The sequence below is a fragment of the Rhineura floridana genome, chromosome 11 (genome assembly GCF_030035675.1).
Source record: "Rhineura floridana isolate rRhiFlo1 chromosome 11, rRhiFlo1.hap2, whole genome shotgun sequence".
In the NCBI taxonomy this organism is placed as follows: Eukaryota; Metazoa; Chordata; class Lepidosauria; order Squamata; family Rhineuridae; genus Rhineura; species Rhineura floridana.
This window is the reverse complement of record NC_084490.1, coordinates 27,712,020-27,727,029: the sequence shown is the minus strand read 5'-3', so window position 1 is coordinate 27,727,029 and position 15,010 is coordinate 27,712,020. Positions and strand designations below refer to the sequence as shown.

General features: G+C 44.9%; 1 protein-coding gene across 1 annotated transcript in view; it reads left to right on the top strand.

Moving 5' to 3' along the window:
* LOC133367663 (von Willebrand factor A domain-containing protein 5A-like) overlaps window positions 1-15,010 on the top strand; it is a 30,189-nt gene that overhangs the window by 12,462 nt on the left and 2,717 nt on the right. The window contains exons 8-14 of the mRNA XM_061591758.1: window positions 1,300-1,444; window positions 3,017-3,096; window positions 3,414-3,528; window positions 5,495-5,677; window positions 10,061-10,164; window positions 10,779-10,993; window positions 12,277-12,495. Coding sequence (XP_061447742.1) covers window positions 1,300-1,444; window positions 3,017-3,096; window positions 3,414-3,528; window positions 5,495-5,677; window positions 10,061-10,164; window positions 10,779-10,993; window positions 12,277-12,495 — 1,061 coding nt within the window. The remainder of the gene's footprint in view (window positions 1-1,299; window positions 1,445-3,016; window positions 3,097-3,413; window positions 3,529-5,494; window positions 5,678-10,060; window positions 10,165-10,778; window positions 10,994-12,276; window positions 12,496-15,010) is intronic.

The window sequence follows — 15,010 nt, the reverse complement described above, 5'->3', positions numbered from 1 at the left end:
TTTGTTGAATTTTTACCCTTGCAAGGCCACCACCTTGCTGAAGCTAAGCAGGTCTGGGTCTGGTCAGTGCCTGGATGGGAGACCAGCTGGGAACCACATGTATGCTGCCTTGAGTTCCTTGATGAATGAAAAGTGGGATATGTATGTAAGAAAATAAATAAATAAACAAAAGGGTGAAGGTGAATAAAGAAAAGAATGAATATCTCAAGGTGGTTGCCAATAAGGAGTCAAAGATTCTAGGACTTCAAAGCATACAAATTTTAAGGTTTACCTCCCCGTTCTCTGCTGTTAGCGATTTCTTTTGGTCAGGGCTGAACAAAGAAACACCAAATCTGTATCTTTGCTTCACCTTTAAAGTTAAGCTTGGAATAGTTCTTGTATTTGAAGTATAAATGTGCGTGATGGATTGGATCCAGACTGAGTTTCCATTGAGATCAGTGAACTTAATTCATAGCTAACTTCTCACATTTATTTCAGTGGAACTTAAGTACAACTAAGGCCATGCCCACACTATACATTTAAAGCACTATCATATCACTTTAACAGTAATGCTTTCCTCCAAAGAATCCTGGGAACTTTAGTTTGTTAAGGGTATTGAGGGTTGTTATGAGATCCCTGTTCCCCTCACAGAAGTATAATTCTCAGAGTGGTTTAACAATCAATCCCTCTCCCCAAAAAACTCTGGCAGTTGTAACTCTGTGAGGTGAATTAGGGTCTCCTGACAATTCTCAGCATCTTAGCATACTAAAGTTCCCAGGATTCTTTGGAGGAAGCCATGACTGTTTAATATCATGGTGCTTTAAATGGATAGCGTTGACGTTTGGATTCAAACCATTCTAAATTTACAAATCACTTTCTGATGGTAATTTGTATACCTGGGAAGCAGGTGTTTTAGGATGACTCTGAAAAGACCCCTGCATTGAATTAGCTTTTACTAGCAATATTGTGCTCCAAAAAAAGGCTTATACTCCCTTCATTCAGAATTGCCAAGGCACCTTCTTTGATTATTTGCAGTATACTGATTTAAAAAATTTGAATCAGTGGTCTAAAGTTGAACAGTTAACTAAAATATCTGTTGCCAGTATCTATTTAAGAGAGAAATAGCTGAACCTAAAGTGGGGTGTAGATTTTGATTTGAATTAGGGTAAGGGGAGCCAGGCATTTGAGACCAAAGAGGAAAAAATATTTTGAACTCTTGTGCTGATAATGGGCCTTGTTAAGGAAATTCTGGAGCTAAGTGGGTGTGGGGAAGAAGATATAGTGTCCTATGCATTCTTTACTCTCTGGTGCTCTCTTCAGGAAGAGTGTAAAATACACCCAGCAGACCATGTTGGAGTCCCTGAGGGGTGTGTTGGACCTCAAGGCTAACTTGGGAGGCACTGAGATTCTGCAAGCACTGAAGGCTATTTACAGGCAGCCATGCTGGGAAGGATATGATCGTCAGGTACTGACATCACACATACCCCGTGCGTAAGATAAATTCATTGTAGCTACTTGGGGATACATATCCATTGCGTGTCAATGCACAAATCTCTCCTCATTAAACATTAGAATCTTTACTGATACAAAGAAGGGCAAAGAAGTCAGCTCAGCTAGTCTCAAAACAGTCTCAGCTTCGCACCTCAAAACTAGTATCATACAGATGTACAACATCTTTTGTAGATGGGACTGACCAAGCCAGCCCTGAGCTATAATTCAGTGATAGGGCACATGATCTGTATGCAGAACATCAGCATCTCCAGATAGGCATGGGAAAGACCCCTGTCTGAAACACTGGACAGCCACTACCTGTCAGTGTGTTGACAATACAGAGCTTAATGATCCAGTGGTATGACTCAGTGGAAAGCAGATTCCTGTGTTCTTGTTTCTGTGATCAGTGGCTAACAGAACAGTGATCTTCCTGTGCTTCTTCTGGTATAGCAGGTATGGGGAACCTGTGGCCTTCCAAATGTTGTTAGCTACAACTTCCATAATTCATAACCATTGGCCATGCTGGCTGCTGGTGATGGGAGCTGTAGTTCAGAAACATTGGAGGGGGGGAGGGGGTTTCCCCCTATCCTTGTGGTATAGAAAGATCCTCAGATGTGTTGTGAAATTGGGAATGGAGCGTCTGAGTGTGCCTTTGTGTGTTTGAATCTTGGCTACAGATTATACCTTCCCTGGAATTAGTCAGACAGAGACTTTAAGCTTTAAAATAAGAAATCACTACTTTATTCTGGAAGTGCATACTTGATAAGAAAGAGTTCTACATATAGCTAACTAGCTAAGTTGGAGATGCAAACACTAAGCCTAGTGTTTGCCCTCATGCTTGAAGGAGAGGGAGAGACAAAGAGGATATGTCTGCTCTCCCTCTCAAGAGAAAGAAGGAGGAGGAAGGAGATGTGGTCAACATCCTCTGCATATCAGTCTAGCAGGAAGGGAGTGACAGCAGGAGATCAAAGGATAGGTATTAGCCTAGCAATCAGGAGGTCTCCTCTCTAGCTACCCTTTATAACCCCATGCAGCCTCAACCCACAAGTTCCAACAAGACGAAGGTCTTCCGGTGGGAAAAGCGAAGGGAGAGAATAGTTTAGTGGTAAAGCTAATGCCATAAGAAAAATCCATCTTTGAAATTAACTAATTAAAATAATTCCATATGATACTGATAATCCTTGCAGCATATCACCTATGCATCATAGAACGAGCCTTTGTCCCCTCCCTATTTTGACAGGTTAGGAGAGATAATCCAAAAAAAGCCAATGTCTGTTCAAATTTTGGATTTCTCCCCCGTATGCCTGACTATCGACTTAAAATAAACGGCTTCCTTTGTTTGGATATACTATTTTAGAGAAAGAGATTATTATCACAAGAAAATTTGGAATATTTCCTGTGGACAAACTACCTTCTGTCAACAACTAGCAAGTCTGAACTGGGGATTCAAAATATTAATCTCTTCCTCCCCAAGCGATTGGGGGGAGGGCAGAGGAGGAGGAAGTGTAGAGGTTCCCAGCTTCACTGTGTATCCCCCTTTCCCTAGGTTTTTATATTCACAGATGGAGAGGTATCAAACATAAATGAGGTCACTGCTGAAGTTCAAAGCCACAGTAAATCCCACAGGTGAGGACAAGGTATCAGATTGTGGTAGGGTGACTGATGTTTGATTTCAAGTGTTCTGGCCCTGTGGGATGGGGTGGAGGGAGATCCTGGTTGACCATGGGTAGAGCCTTGAGAAAGCAGGAAGGTCTGAGACAGATCCAGGCAGGATCTGAAGTTGACTCACTTTTAAGGTCCCAGTAGTGGTTGCTTGAGAGACACTCAGTTTTACTGGAGGGAGTGACAAAATACTGCGGTAAGCAAGCCTTGATGGTGGATGCCACTTGAAACAGGCATGCTTTGATAGAGCAAGGCATTGACCTCTTGCCCCTCTTCCATAGATGTTTCGCCTTTGGGATTGGTCAAGGGTCATCCACCTACCTCATAAAAGGCATTGCCCAAGCAGGTCATGGCACTGCTGAATTCATCACAAGCAAGGAGCAAATGCAGGCCAAGGTGAGCACCAAGGTGTTTTGTCTTCCTTGGCATGATCTGATAGACCCCACCCAATACTTGGGTGAAGGGCTGTCGCTCAGTGGTTGAGGGCTTGTAGAAGATTCAATCCTTGGCATCTCCAGGTAAGTCTGGGAAAGGCTTTCGACTGACATTCTGGAGAGTTGCTGTTAATCAGGATAGACCAGGGATGAGGAGCCTATGGCCTGCCAGGTATTATCAGACTCCTCCCATCAGCCGAAGTCAGCATGGCCAGCGGTCAGGAATAATGGGAGCTGGAGTCCAACAACTTGTGGATGGCCATAGGTTCCCGCTCACTGGTATTGATGATGCTGAGCTAGGTGGATCAATGATCTGACTCCATTAAAGGAAACTTCCTAGCATCCTCCTCCCCCAGTTCCTGAACCCACTAGACAGGAGCATGGGTGGGAAACTGTCAAGGGCCATATTCCTTTGGGTGAAATCTGCCAGGAGCCACATGCTGGTGGGCACCCCATTTTATTTATTTATTTATTGTATTTTTATACCGCCCCATAGCTGAAGCTCTCTGGGCGGTTTACAGTAACTTACTTACTTTACGTACTTTACTTATTTTACTTACACCTCTCTCTCTTTCTCTCCACCCCTTTTCTCTTTGTTTCTCTTTTTTCCTAACATCTGTCACTTTGTGGTGTCATGGGCCACTCAAAGGGGTTTTGCTCTGCATCCCCCTCATTTCTAGTCTTGCCTCTTTTCTCCACTTCCTCACCTCTCTCTCCTTCAGCAGCTCACTTGGTTTCTGGGCTAGCTGCAGAGGGCGGGACATTTCTCCTTTACCTCCAGCATGGAAGCAAAGTGAATTGTCAAAGGAGAGCCAGCAGTACCATCCATCATCCATCTTCCTCTCTCTGAGTGGAGACTAGTGGCTACAATGTCAGTAGGGCAGTGAATCTACTCTGGGTTTTAGTGCATACTTTCAAGGAGCTGTCCAAATCACCGAACCTATTTTGCACACAGGCTTCAGCACCTTGGACAGCTCCTTGAAAGTTCTCATCCTGGAGTGGATTCACTGCTCCACCTGTCTCCACTGTCTCTCTGTCTGTTAGGACAGAGGATACTGGCTAAATGTAATTGTCCTAATGACCTTATTACTGGGAAAAGTGCTGTTTTGAAGTGGGCTCTTTTGTACCCAATGTGCAAGTTATTTATAGCTGTCTGGAAGAGCTCCTATACTTTTAAGGCAGGAGAAGCTATAATTATACAGCGACGAGAGTGGCTATATACTGTTGCCAGCATGGATTTTTCACATTCCACCATGTTAAATTGAAAATACAACCATGCCATTCTGCTGTTTCCCATAAGCTCATTTCAAAACAAAACCTTACAAGTCCTGAACTCAGAAATGCTTGCTTAACAACCCTCTAAGTTTTCATGGCAATACATGAAACACCTAGAGAGAATCCAGTGTTCAAAGTTTAAAACAAGAGGGAAAAAATCCAGACCCCTGTTGGAAATTTTTCTGTCAGTGGTCTCATAATTTGTTGAAATTAATTAAAAATCAGCCATGATCATCCAACCTGTTACTGACATTGCCCCATACTCTGACCTTCATCTTCTGCAGTTTAACCATGACTGATTTTTCATTAATTTAAGAAAATTAACATTGGAGTCTATGATAAGCAGAGGCACACTCAGTAGGGACCAACTGGCAGTGTTCTAAAAGCCAGACTAATAGGTGTTTGGCTTAGCTAACCAGGAGGCCACATCCATGCCAGACATTTATTCCACTTTAAACAGTGATGGCTTTCCCCAAAGAATCTTGGGAAGTGTAGTTTGTGAAAGGTGCTGAGAGTTGTTGGGAGACTCCTATTCCCCTGATAGAGCTTCAGTGGCCAGAGTGCTTTAACCGTCAGGCCCTCAGAGCACAAATCTAAAGTTTAACCTCAGTTCATTCATTAAGCCATGTTTGAAATGCCCGCTTCACTGTGAGATCATTTGTGTTCCACAGGCACTGCGATCTCTGAAGAATGCCCTGCAGCCATTAATGATGGACATTAAACTAGAGTGGGATTTGCCTCCTGGCCTCAAGGCTGTGCTTGTGGGATCAAGCCCTCAGGTCATCCTCGCAGGGGAATGCTGCCTCATCTATGCTCAGATCTATGGAGAGCAACAGGCAAGTAGTCCCAATCTAAAGGTGGTTAAATTTCATATGATGTGTGTTGTAGAGGGGAAAGGATGCGGACAAGGAGATGATAGCCTTGTGGAAAATAATCTTCTCCTGGGACGCAGATGACTGTAGGAGAAGGGGGGCACCCTCTCTTCATCCAGAGGTTATGAAGAGGGCCATGTGTAGTCTGCACTAACCTAAAATTAACTAGAAATTATCAGTACTCTGAAAATCCTGTGCAAAGGGAAGCTAAACTCCTTGACCTGTAGATATTACTTACAGGTTTAATGTCAATGTTTTTCATAATTGATTCTACAAATGCTATTATATGGCAAAACTGAATCCTGCTCTGCTGGTCACGAAGAGGGTTGTGATGAACCATACAGGCACCAACGTCCTGTCCTTGGCCAATTTAAATCCATTTCAGCTGCCTCTCCAACTTAATTTCAGCAGGCATTGCTCATGTGCAGCCTAAATTATTAGAAACTATTTTAATGAATGCAGAGTTTCTAAGACAATGTGATCTTCATCCACTACTGCATTCTGCAGCCCCCTTCCCAGGACTCTTGTAAAACTGCACCATATATCCATTCTTGTTTAAAGGAGGACACTCTGCTTTTGTGCTGGGTGGGAGCCATGTCAGCAAAGTATCAGATTCTTTAGTACTGCATCCTCCAAGAACAGTGGCACTCCAGCCCCAAAACTATTCCCTAGAACAGCCTTTCCCAACCAGTGTGCCTCCAGATGTTGTTGGACCACTGGCAATGCTGGCTGAGGCTGATGGGAGTTGTGGTCCAACAACATCTGGAGGCACACTGGTTGGGAAAGACTCCCCTAGAACCTGTCTTTTGTTTTTCTGCTCCACTAAGTTAAGTTGTTTCCAGACAACCTGTTTTTTTGAATATTTATTCTGATTTGCTTGAAGGGTAATTGGACCACATTTGCTATTTAATGAGTGTTTATTCTGATTTGTGTGAGAGGAAGTGACTAGATGGTGTTGTGTCATTGCAACTGTCATCTTGCACTTTCCAGTGCATTTCCCCTTCATTTCCCTTATTGCAAAAATTGCAATCTTTTGGGGAAGTGGATTTGTTGCAAAAGAGATGCAAACAGCTTTGTTAATTTAAATTCTGAATTTGCCGGTGTGTGATTGAATCCCAACTGAAAACAGTGAGAGTCTGGAAGCAGCCTCAGTGATAGACAGGTTGAACTTGTTCTACGAGTTCACATATGCATGCACACACATATGCACGCATGCAGGGCCGTCTGCCCCAAGACATTTTGCTGCCTGAGGCAAGCAACAAGATGCCACCTGTCCACAATTCAGTGGGTGGTATTCAATGAAATAATTGTGCAAGTGACATGACTTCCACTTCCGCAATGAGAGTTCCCCCCTTCTCCCCCTGTGCATGCCCTACACTATCCCCAATCTTCTCCAGTGGGTTCTGGGAATCCCTAGAGCTTATTTAAGGGGCGCCTGAAGGGAAGGAGCAGGGAAGGTCCCAATGTGCAAACAGAAGTTGTTCGGCTTGTATAATTATTAAGTTGAATACTGCCCAGTGTACAGAATACAGCTGGACTGGCAGTTGAATCTTACTTCAGTGCCAGTTATGACCACCAAACTTGAGAGCAGATGGATAGCTGAAGGGAAGGTCATGTGTGTGTCTCTGTGTGTGTGCTCAGGAGGAATGTGTCATGGTCAGACCACTATCTGGTAAAGATGGATCTCTCGATGCCGCATGCCCTCCGCAGGGGTAAAGGTCCTATTAGAATGGTCCGCCCCATGCGCCTGATGGATCCAGATGGTTTCCTGACAGCGCTTGGGGAATTGGAACCTGCTGAAGGTCGCCCGGTCGATGCCCTGGTGATGGAGTGGAATGAGAGGATCGCCGGGGCGTTAGACCGAGTGGCTCCGAAACGTCCTCTCCCCCTGAACAGAACTCAAGTAGCACCATGGTACACACCACGGTTGCGTACTTTGAGACAGGAGGTGAGACGACTAGAGCGCCGGTGGTGGAAGTCGCACTCCGAAGATGCTCGGACACAGGTTAGAGCAGCAATAGCTGCCTACCAAGTGGCGGTAAGGGCAGCAAAGAGGGAATTCTTTGCTGCCTCTGTTGCATCAGCTGAGTGCTGTCCCAGGAGGTTGTTCCAGGTGGTCTGAAGCCTGGTCGGTCCAGTTGCTCAGGAACCCTTGGAACAGTCTAAGGCCTCCTGTGACAAATTGGCAAAGCACTTTGCTGATAAAATCAAACACCTGAGGAGCTCGATTCCATGCACCGTGGATACAGTGAGTGAGCTAGAGTTAACCAGTTGCAAACCGGTCAAATGGGATCGATTTCGGCCTCTTCCTGCTGAGGATGTGGACAAGGTGCTCTCATCTGTAAAGCCTACCACTTGTCTAAATGATCCTTGCCCGTCGTGGCTCCTTATGAGCTGCAAAGAGAGATTGGGTGAGGGGATCAAGGCAATGGTTAATGCATCCTTGCAAGAGGGTGTTATGCCACTAGCCCTCAAGGAGGCTATTATTAAACCCATCTTAAAGAAGTCCTCCTTGGATCCCCAGATTTTAAACAACTTCCGCCCAATTTCAAACTTACCATTCTTGGGCAAGGTCATTGAGAGAGTGGTGGCAAATCAGTTGCAGACACACTTGGATGAAACGGATTATCTAGATCCATACCAATCGGGTTTCAGGACTGGACATGGAACTGAAACAGCCTTGGTCGCTTTGGTAGATGATATGAGGAGGGCACTGGATAGGGGAGAATTCACCTTTCTTGTCCTCCTGGATCTCTCAGCGGCTTTTGATACCGTCGACCACGGTATCCTTTTAGATCGCCTGGAGAGTTTGGGATTGGGAGGCACGGTTTTACAGTGGTTCCAGTCCTTTCTCTCTGATAGGCGCCAACAGGTAGCATTGGGTGACGAGGTTTCAGACCCTTGGCCTCTCAATTGTGGTGTGCCACAGGGTTCTATCCTCTCTCCCATGCTATTTAACATCTATGTAAAGCCGCTGGGAGAGATCATCAGGAGATTTGGGCTGCAGTGTCACCAATATGCGGATGACACTCAGCTCTATCTCTCATTTAAATCTTCACCGGAGAAGGCTGTGGAGACCATGTCCAAGTGCCTGGAATCCGTGAGTGGATGGATGGGCAGGAACAGGTTGAAGTTGAACCCTGATAAGACCGAGGTACTACTTGTGGGAGACAAGGGAGGGTTAGGAGATGTTGACCTGGTGTTTGGTGGGGTGAAGTTGCCCCTACAGGACCAGGTCCGCAGCCTCGGGGTTGTTATTGATTCCAAGCTGTCCATGGAGGCTCAGATTTTGGCTGTGAGCTGGGCAGCTTGGTATCAATTACACCTTATACGTAGGCTGCAACCCTACCTCCCTGTTCAACAGCTCCTGCTCGTGGTGCATGCCCTGGTCACCTCTCGATTGGACTACTGTAATGCGCTCTACGTGGGGTTACCCTTGAAAACGACCCGGAAATTACAACTTATACAGAATGCAGCGGCGCGCTTACTTACCAACAGCCGCCGACGGGATCACATCATGCCAGTATTATTTGACCTATACTGGCTGCCGGTTGTTTTCCGGGCCTGATTCAAGGTGTTGGTTTTAACCTTTAAAACCCTGTACGGTTTCGGCCCAGCTTACCTGAAAGACCGCCTCCACCGCCACCAATTATGCTGCCCAACTAGATCAGCCACACAAGGCCTTCTCTCAATCCCGCCAACCAAAACAGCTAGGTTGGTGGGTACTAGGGAGAGAGCCTTTTCTGTGGTGGCCCCCACTCTCTGGAACTCCCTCCCATGTGATCTTCGACATGCCCCTTCCCTAGATGTATTCCGCAAGGCCCTGAAGACGTGGCTATTCCAGCAAGCCTTTGAGGTCATTGGGTAAATCACCATGATTCTGTCATTTATCGTATGTTGTTAATATAATTGCTTTTATATGTATTGATGACTGTCCAGTATTTTACCTATTGTTATTAATGTGATTACATCTGTTATTATTGTATTTTATCTCTTTTAATGTACATCGCCTAGAGTGGCTAATTGCCAGATAGGCGACAAACAAATTAATTATTATTATTATTATTATTATTATTATTATTATTATTATTATATGGCAGAGAGAAGGCTGCCACTGCTGCCCCTCCCACAATCCCCCAAGTCTCTCTCTTCTAAGGCAGCTGCCTCACTTTGCCAGATGGCAGGACTGGCCCTGCCCTGCACATGAACACACCTGCTCACTTCTCTAAATCCTGCCTGCATCTCTTTAGGCCTTGTCCCCATGGTCTTTTTGCATCTCCCAGCTACCCCACTACCACCACCACCACCAAGCTCCCCTTGGTCTGATGCCTTTCTTTTCCCCTGCAGGCCTCTGACCTCTTGGTGGGAAGTTTTGTGCTCCGGTATAGTATGCAAGGCCAAACGTTCACAGAAGTTATGACATTTCCACTTGAGGCAGAGGAGAATGACAGGTAGGAATATTTTCTCTCTCCCCCCGCACTCTTTCCCTTCCCACTTTGCTCTTTACTGCCGCACTGAAAAGTGCTGTCTAATTTTCCAAAATGTGGTCATTCCTCCAAGCTAAAATTTTGAGACCTGGTATCCTAGAAAGAGATTGTAGCGATAGGAGGGATGAGGAACCTACAGCCCTCCAGCTCCCGTCAGCCCCAGTCAGCATGGCCAATGGCTAGGGATGATGGGAGTTGTAGTTGAGAGAGTAGGCTCTGGCAGGAAGTTCATCCTGTCTGATGACTAAGAAAGTAGAGCCCTGCTGGATCAGCCCATCTCATCCAGCATCCTATTTTCACAATGGCAATCCAGATGCCTATGGGAAGCATGCAAGCTGGATCTGAGCGCAACAGCATTCTCCTCACTTGTGATTCCTAGCGTACCACTTCTGATACTGGAGGTGGTACACAGTCATAATGGTGAGTAGCCGCTCATAGCCTTATCTTCCATATTTGTCTTTAAAGACATTCAAGTTTGCAGCAGCCTATCATAATGCTTCCCCCTTGTACCAGAATGGGATTGGCCAGTAAAGCCAATCTCAGATTCTGCCTTGCACTTTCTTTCCTCCCCCCTCCAGGTTTCTTGTTCACCGGCTGGCAGCTCAGGCCCTTTTGCAGGAATTGGAGGAAACAAAATCAAAGGCAAATCAGCATCTGGTGCTGGAGACCAGCCTGAGCTCTGGGGTGCTGTCTGCTCAAACGGCCTATGTGGTGGCGAACACGGAACGGGGAGAGCCACTTCAAGCCCCTGTAGAGTTCCGATTGACTCCAGTTGTTCTCCAGATTGACCATAGTGAGTTTTAGGCAATTGCTGCAGAAATCAAGCCTAGTACAAAGCGCTGAGAAGTTAGAGCTGCATAGGTTTCTCTAGATAGTAAATAACGGAGTGTGGTTGCTGGCGAGGGAGGGAGAAGGATGCTTGAGGTGTGTGTGTTGCTTTACTTGTGCTCAGCTCATATCTTTGGCATTCATATCATTCCAGTCTGCGGGGCATGAGAAGCCGGCATAAAGTCCGTCAGATCCAAACCCCATTCAGAGTGGGGCTACTTCCATTGAGCCATTCCAAGCCTGGCAGAGGGGAAACAAGCCTGTAAAATAGAGTTTGACTTTCACTACCTTTTTTGCTGGTGTAAGTTAAACCGGGTTGCCAGGTCACGGGACTGAGCTGAACAAAGTTATAATCCAGTATAACTCCCCCTCGGTCTCGCCTCCGCCACTGCCCCGAAGCATCCATTTTCCAGGGCTTACATCAGCATAAGTTATGCCAGTCTTGGCTCAGCCTTGGCTCCACTGGGATGAATGAGTTAGGCCAGTGTAGTCTGGCTGAGCCAGAGATCCTCCAGATCCTAACCCACTCATCCCAGCAGATCTTGGGTTTGGATTGCTCCCTCAGGCAGGAACAGAAAAAAAGGGGCTATGGTGACTGTATGAAAAGCAGTCAGGAGAAGAGCTAAGAATGACTGGATAAGTTTTCCTGTTAGGAGGGATGGATGTCAAAAGAAGTTGAAAGAGTGCTGTAGATATACTTTCTCACCGAGGTCTCTCCATTTGCTGTGGCCAGGGATAGAAGGATCTGTCAATTTTGGTTCTCTCAGTTTCTCTTTTTTCCAATCTTAAATTCAGTTCTCCACATTTTTACAGAAATGTGTGATTTTTAAAAATGAAATTCTTGTTAAAATCCTTCAGCATTTTGGTGCAAATTTCTCCTTGTGGTCTGCAGTTTTGACCAATGTACCCATTTTTCCAAGCAATTTATCACAATATAATTCATTGTTCTATGTTATTTTTACTAATATATTTATTTTTATGCACACTTTCCCCTAAAATATGCATATTTGTAAATATTCTTTGTTTGGAGAATTGCATCGCAAAATTTGGGTAAGTGTGAATTTCAAAGGATGGCTATGTTTTGGTTCTCATATTGTTTCAAAAAGTGCAAATTTGATTCAGCTGTAAATGCAAATTGAATCAAATTGCTCTCCCATCTCTAACTTCAGCTGCTTGTTCTTTTAATTTCTTTACCTCTTGCCTGGGAAACATTGACTCCAGTATCACTCATGTTCTGTTTCTGTCTAGGCTGGAAGAAGGCAGATGCATGCTGTTTTGAATATGGAGGCGAGCACAATCCTTCCATGTGTGAGAATATGTTGCTAAAAGTGGCTGAATTTTCCTCAAAGCTCTATTTTTCAGCATCCACCCTCTTTGCCAGCAGTATCAGAGGTTGGAGAAGTTATACCAGTACTGCAGACTTCCTTAATGCTCAGGATGCAATGTTTGATCACTCCAATCTCCCGAGTAAGTGTGTGCATATAAGATTGAAACAGGATGTGAGTTTGCAGCATACATGTGTCTAGATTTCTGTGCTAAAAAAACCCAGATTCTGTGTCTGAAATTATTCAGATCGAGAAACATATTGGGTTTTTTTTTTAAAAAAAATCTAATTCCGTATGTTGGGCTTCTTAGTCATACATTTTACAAACATTTCCCCTTTTCTTAGTGGAGACTGGTGCCTCTGATGTCAGTGGGGCAGTGAATCCACTCTGGGTTTTAGTCTGAGCTTTCAATGAGCACTAGTCTCCACTGCCCTTTCTTATTGTCACTATATTTCTCAAGAACTTGGAAGGAGAATGTATACTGTAGGGAGAAAACAGGTGTGCAGGTGCAGAGGGATGTGGACTAAAAGCCACTGGCAAGAGACTAGGCTCTATGGCAAGAGACTTCCCACCCTCTGACTACTTGCTGCTTCCAATCACAGGGATCTTCAGAATCACTATATGGTGCACAGATGGTTGGGCCAGAATAAGCATGCCTGAGAGAAGTAATTACATTTACCTATTAGCTTGTACTGTTTATTAATAATAGGTATTTCCCCCCACAAGTGTTTGCAGTTGAATATTCTTATAAGATTACAATAAATTGAATGCATCATGGCATCGTTTTGGGATTTATCATTCCAAAACAATAAGGAACATAGCCCATTTTTCCATATATTTATGTGGCTGGTGTATGTAAAATGTAAATGTACTGCCTTCAAGTCGATTCCGACTTATGGCGACCCTATGAATAGGGTTTTCATGAGGCTGAGAGGCAGTAACTGGCCCAAGGTCACCCATACATGTGCTCTTAATACAAGTTAATTATATTAATGAGGAAGGACTATAAGTGGTAGAGCAGCTGATTTGCATGCAGAAGGTCCTAAGACATCTCCAGGTAGAGCTGGGAGAGATCCCTATCTAAAACCCTGGAGAGCTACTACCAGCCTGTGTAGGCACTACTGAGTTAGATGGACCAATGGTTTGACTCAGTATAAGGCAGCTTCTTTATGACTCTGTGTATCATTGTTACAAGAAACCATATCTTCTCCAGAGATTTTTTTAAAAAACAAACAGGATTTTTAAATAAAAAATCAATAGTTGAAGGCTCCTGTGCCCTTGTGTGTCCATGCCTAATAAAATCCCATTCTCATCTCCAAATTCTGTCACACCCTCTGTCTCTCCAATACACCGGAATAGTACTATGTAGGTGAAGGAGTGGAACTTTGCAAATGGGGATGGCTCAGTTCTTCATGATTCGCATGGAATTTACTTTATTTGCATTTATTTTCAGCATTTGTATAATTATAATTACTTACTTCAAGGTTTCTCACAAAACATTTTAAAAACACAGAATTCATTACAACTTAGTTAATCTAGAAAGCTGTGTTCTATTAAAAATACACACAAACTAAACACCAAAGTCACCACAAATGAAAAATTAAAAATAGTGGTTAAATACAGAACACAAAAATATCAATTTTTATTGTGAGTAAGTGAATGGGGTGCAGGTGGGGGAGAGAACAGGAGTGGGGGAGAAAACAGGGGTGGGGGAGAGAACAGGGCAAGTGAGCAAGTGGGGGCAGCAGGGTAAGCAGGGGGCAGGGGAGCAGGCAGGGGGCAAGAGAGCAGGGGGGTGGGGGCAATAGCGTGGGGTGGGGGGCAGTAGGGTGAGCGGGCGGGCAGGCAGGCAGGTGGGGGGGGTGAGGGAAGGCCATCTGGAGTGAGTCTGGAGTTCACCCCTGCAAGCCGGAAAGTGTAACACACACACACACACACACACACACACACATCATCGTCACTCACCTCCATAGCTCTTCACCTCCATTCTGCTGCTCCCTTCTCCTCCTTCATCCTTGCCCTTTGGCTTTCTCCCTTAACCGTCCATTTTCATAGCATTTTTTCTCTCTCCGCTCCACAACTGGCTGGTTCTCCATTTCCTCTCTCGTGCCTCTCCTAACACAGAGCCCGAGGGAAGAGTGACAAGGCACATGTCTTTCGCCCACCAATCAGAGGAGCAGAAGACTTCCCCTGCTCTCCCCCAAGTAACCCCCAAAAGTAACACTGGAAATGTTACCATTGCTGCTGAAAAGTAAGGAAAAGACTAGTCGTTCTATTACAAGCAAAATGTAACGAAGTTACCCACTCGTTACTTTAAAAAGTAATAAATTACAAGTAACTCATTATGAGTTGCTTCCAAGCTCTGATCTTAAGGGCAGGTTCATACTGGTGCAGATGGGTGGCTCAAAGGAAATGTGCAGCAATTTGAGACATAAGTGAGAGGGAGCAAACTTGAAGTAGTGGTCATGCTTTGTTTAAGGCAGGGGTGGAAATCCTCTGGCCTGTGGGCCAAATTTGGCCCGCCAGGCCTCTCCATTTTGCCTGTGACTGTGTTCCATTTTGCCTAAACCACGCCCACCTGCCCCACACCTAAAGTCATACATGACATCAGTTGTGGGTACCAACATGGCTACAAAGGAACAATTGGGAGCTTAAAA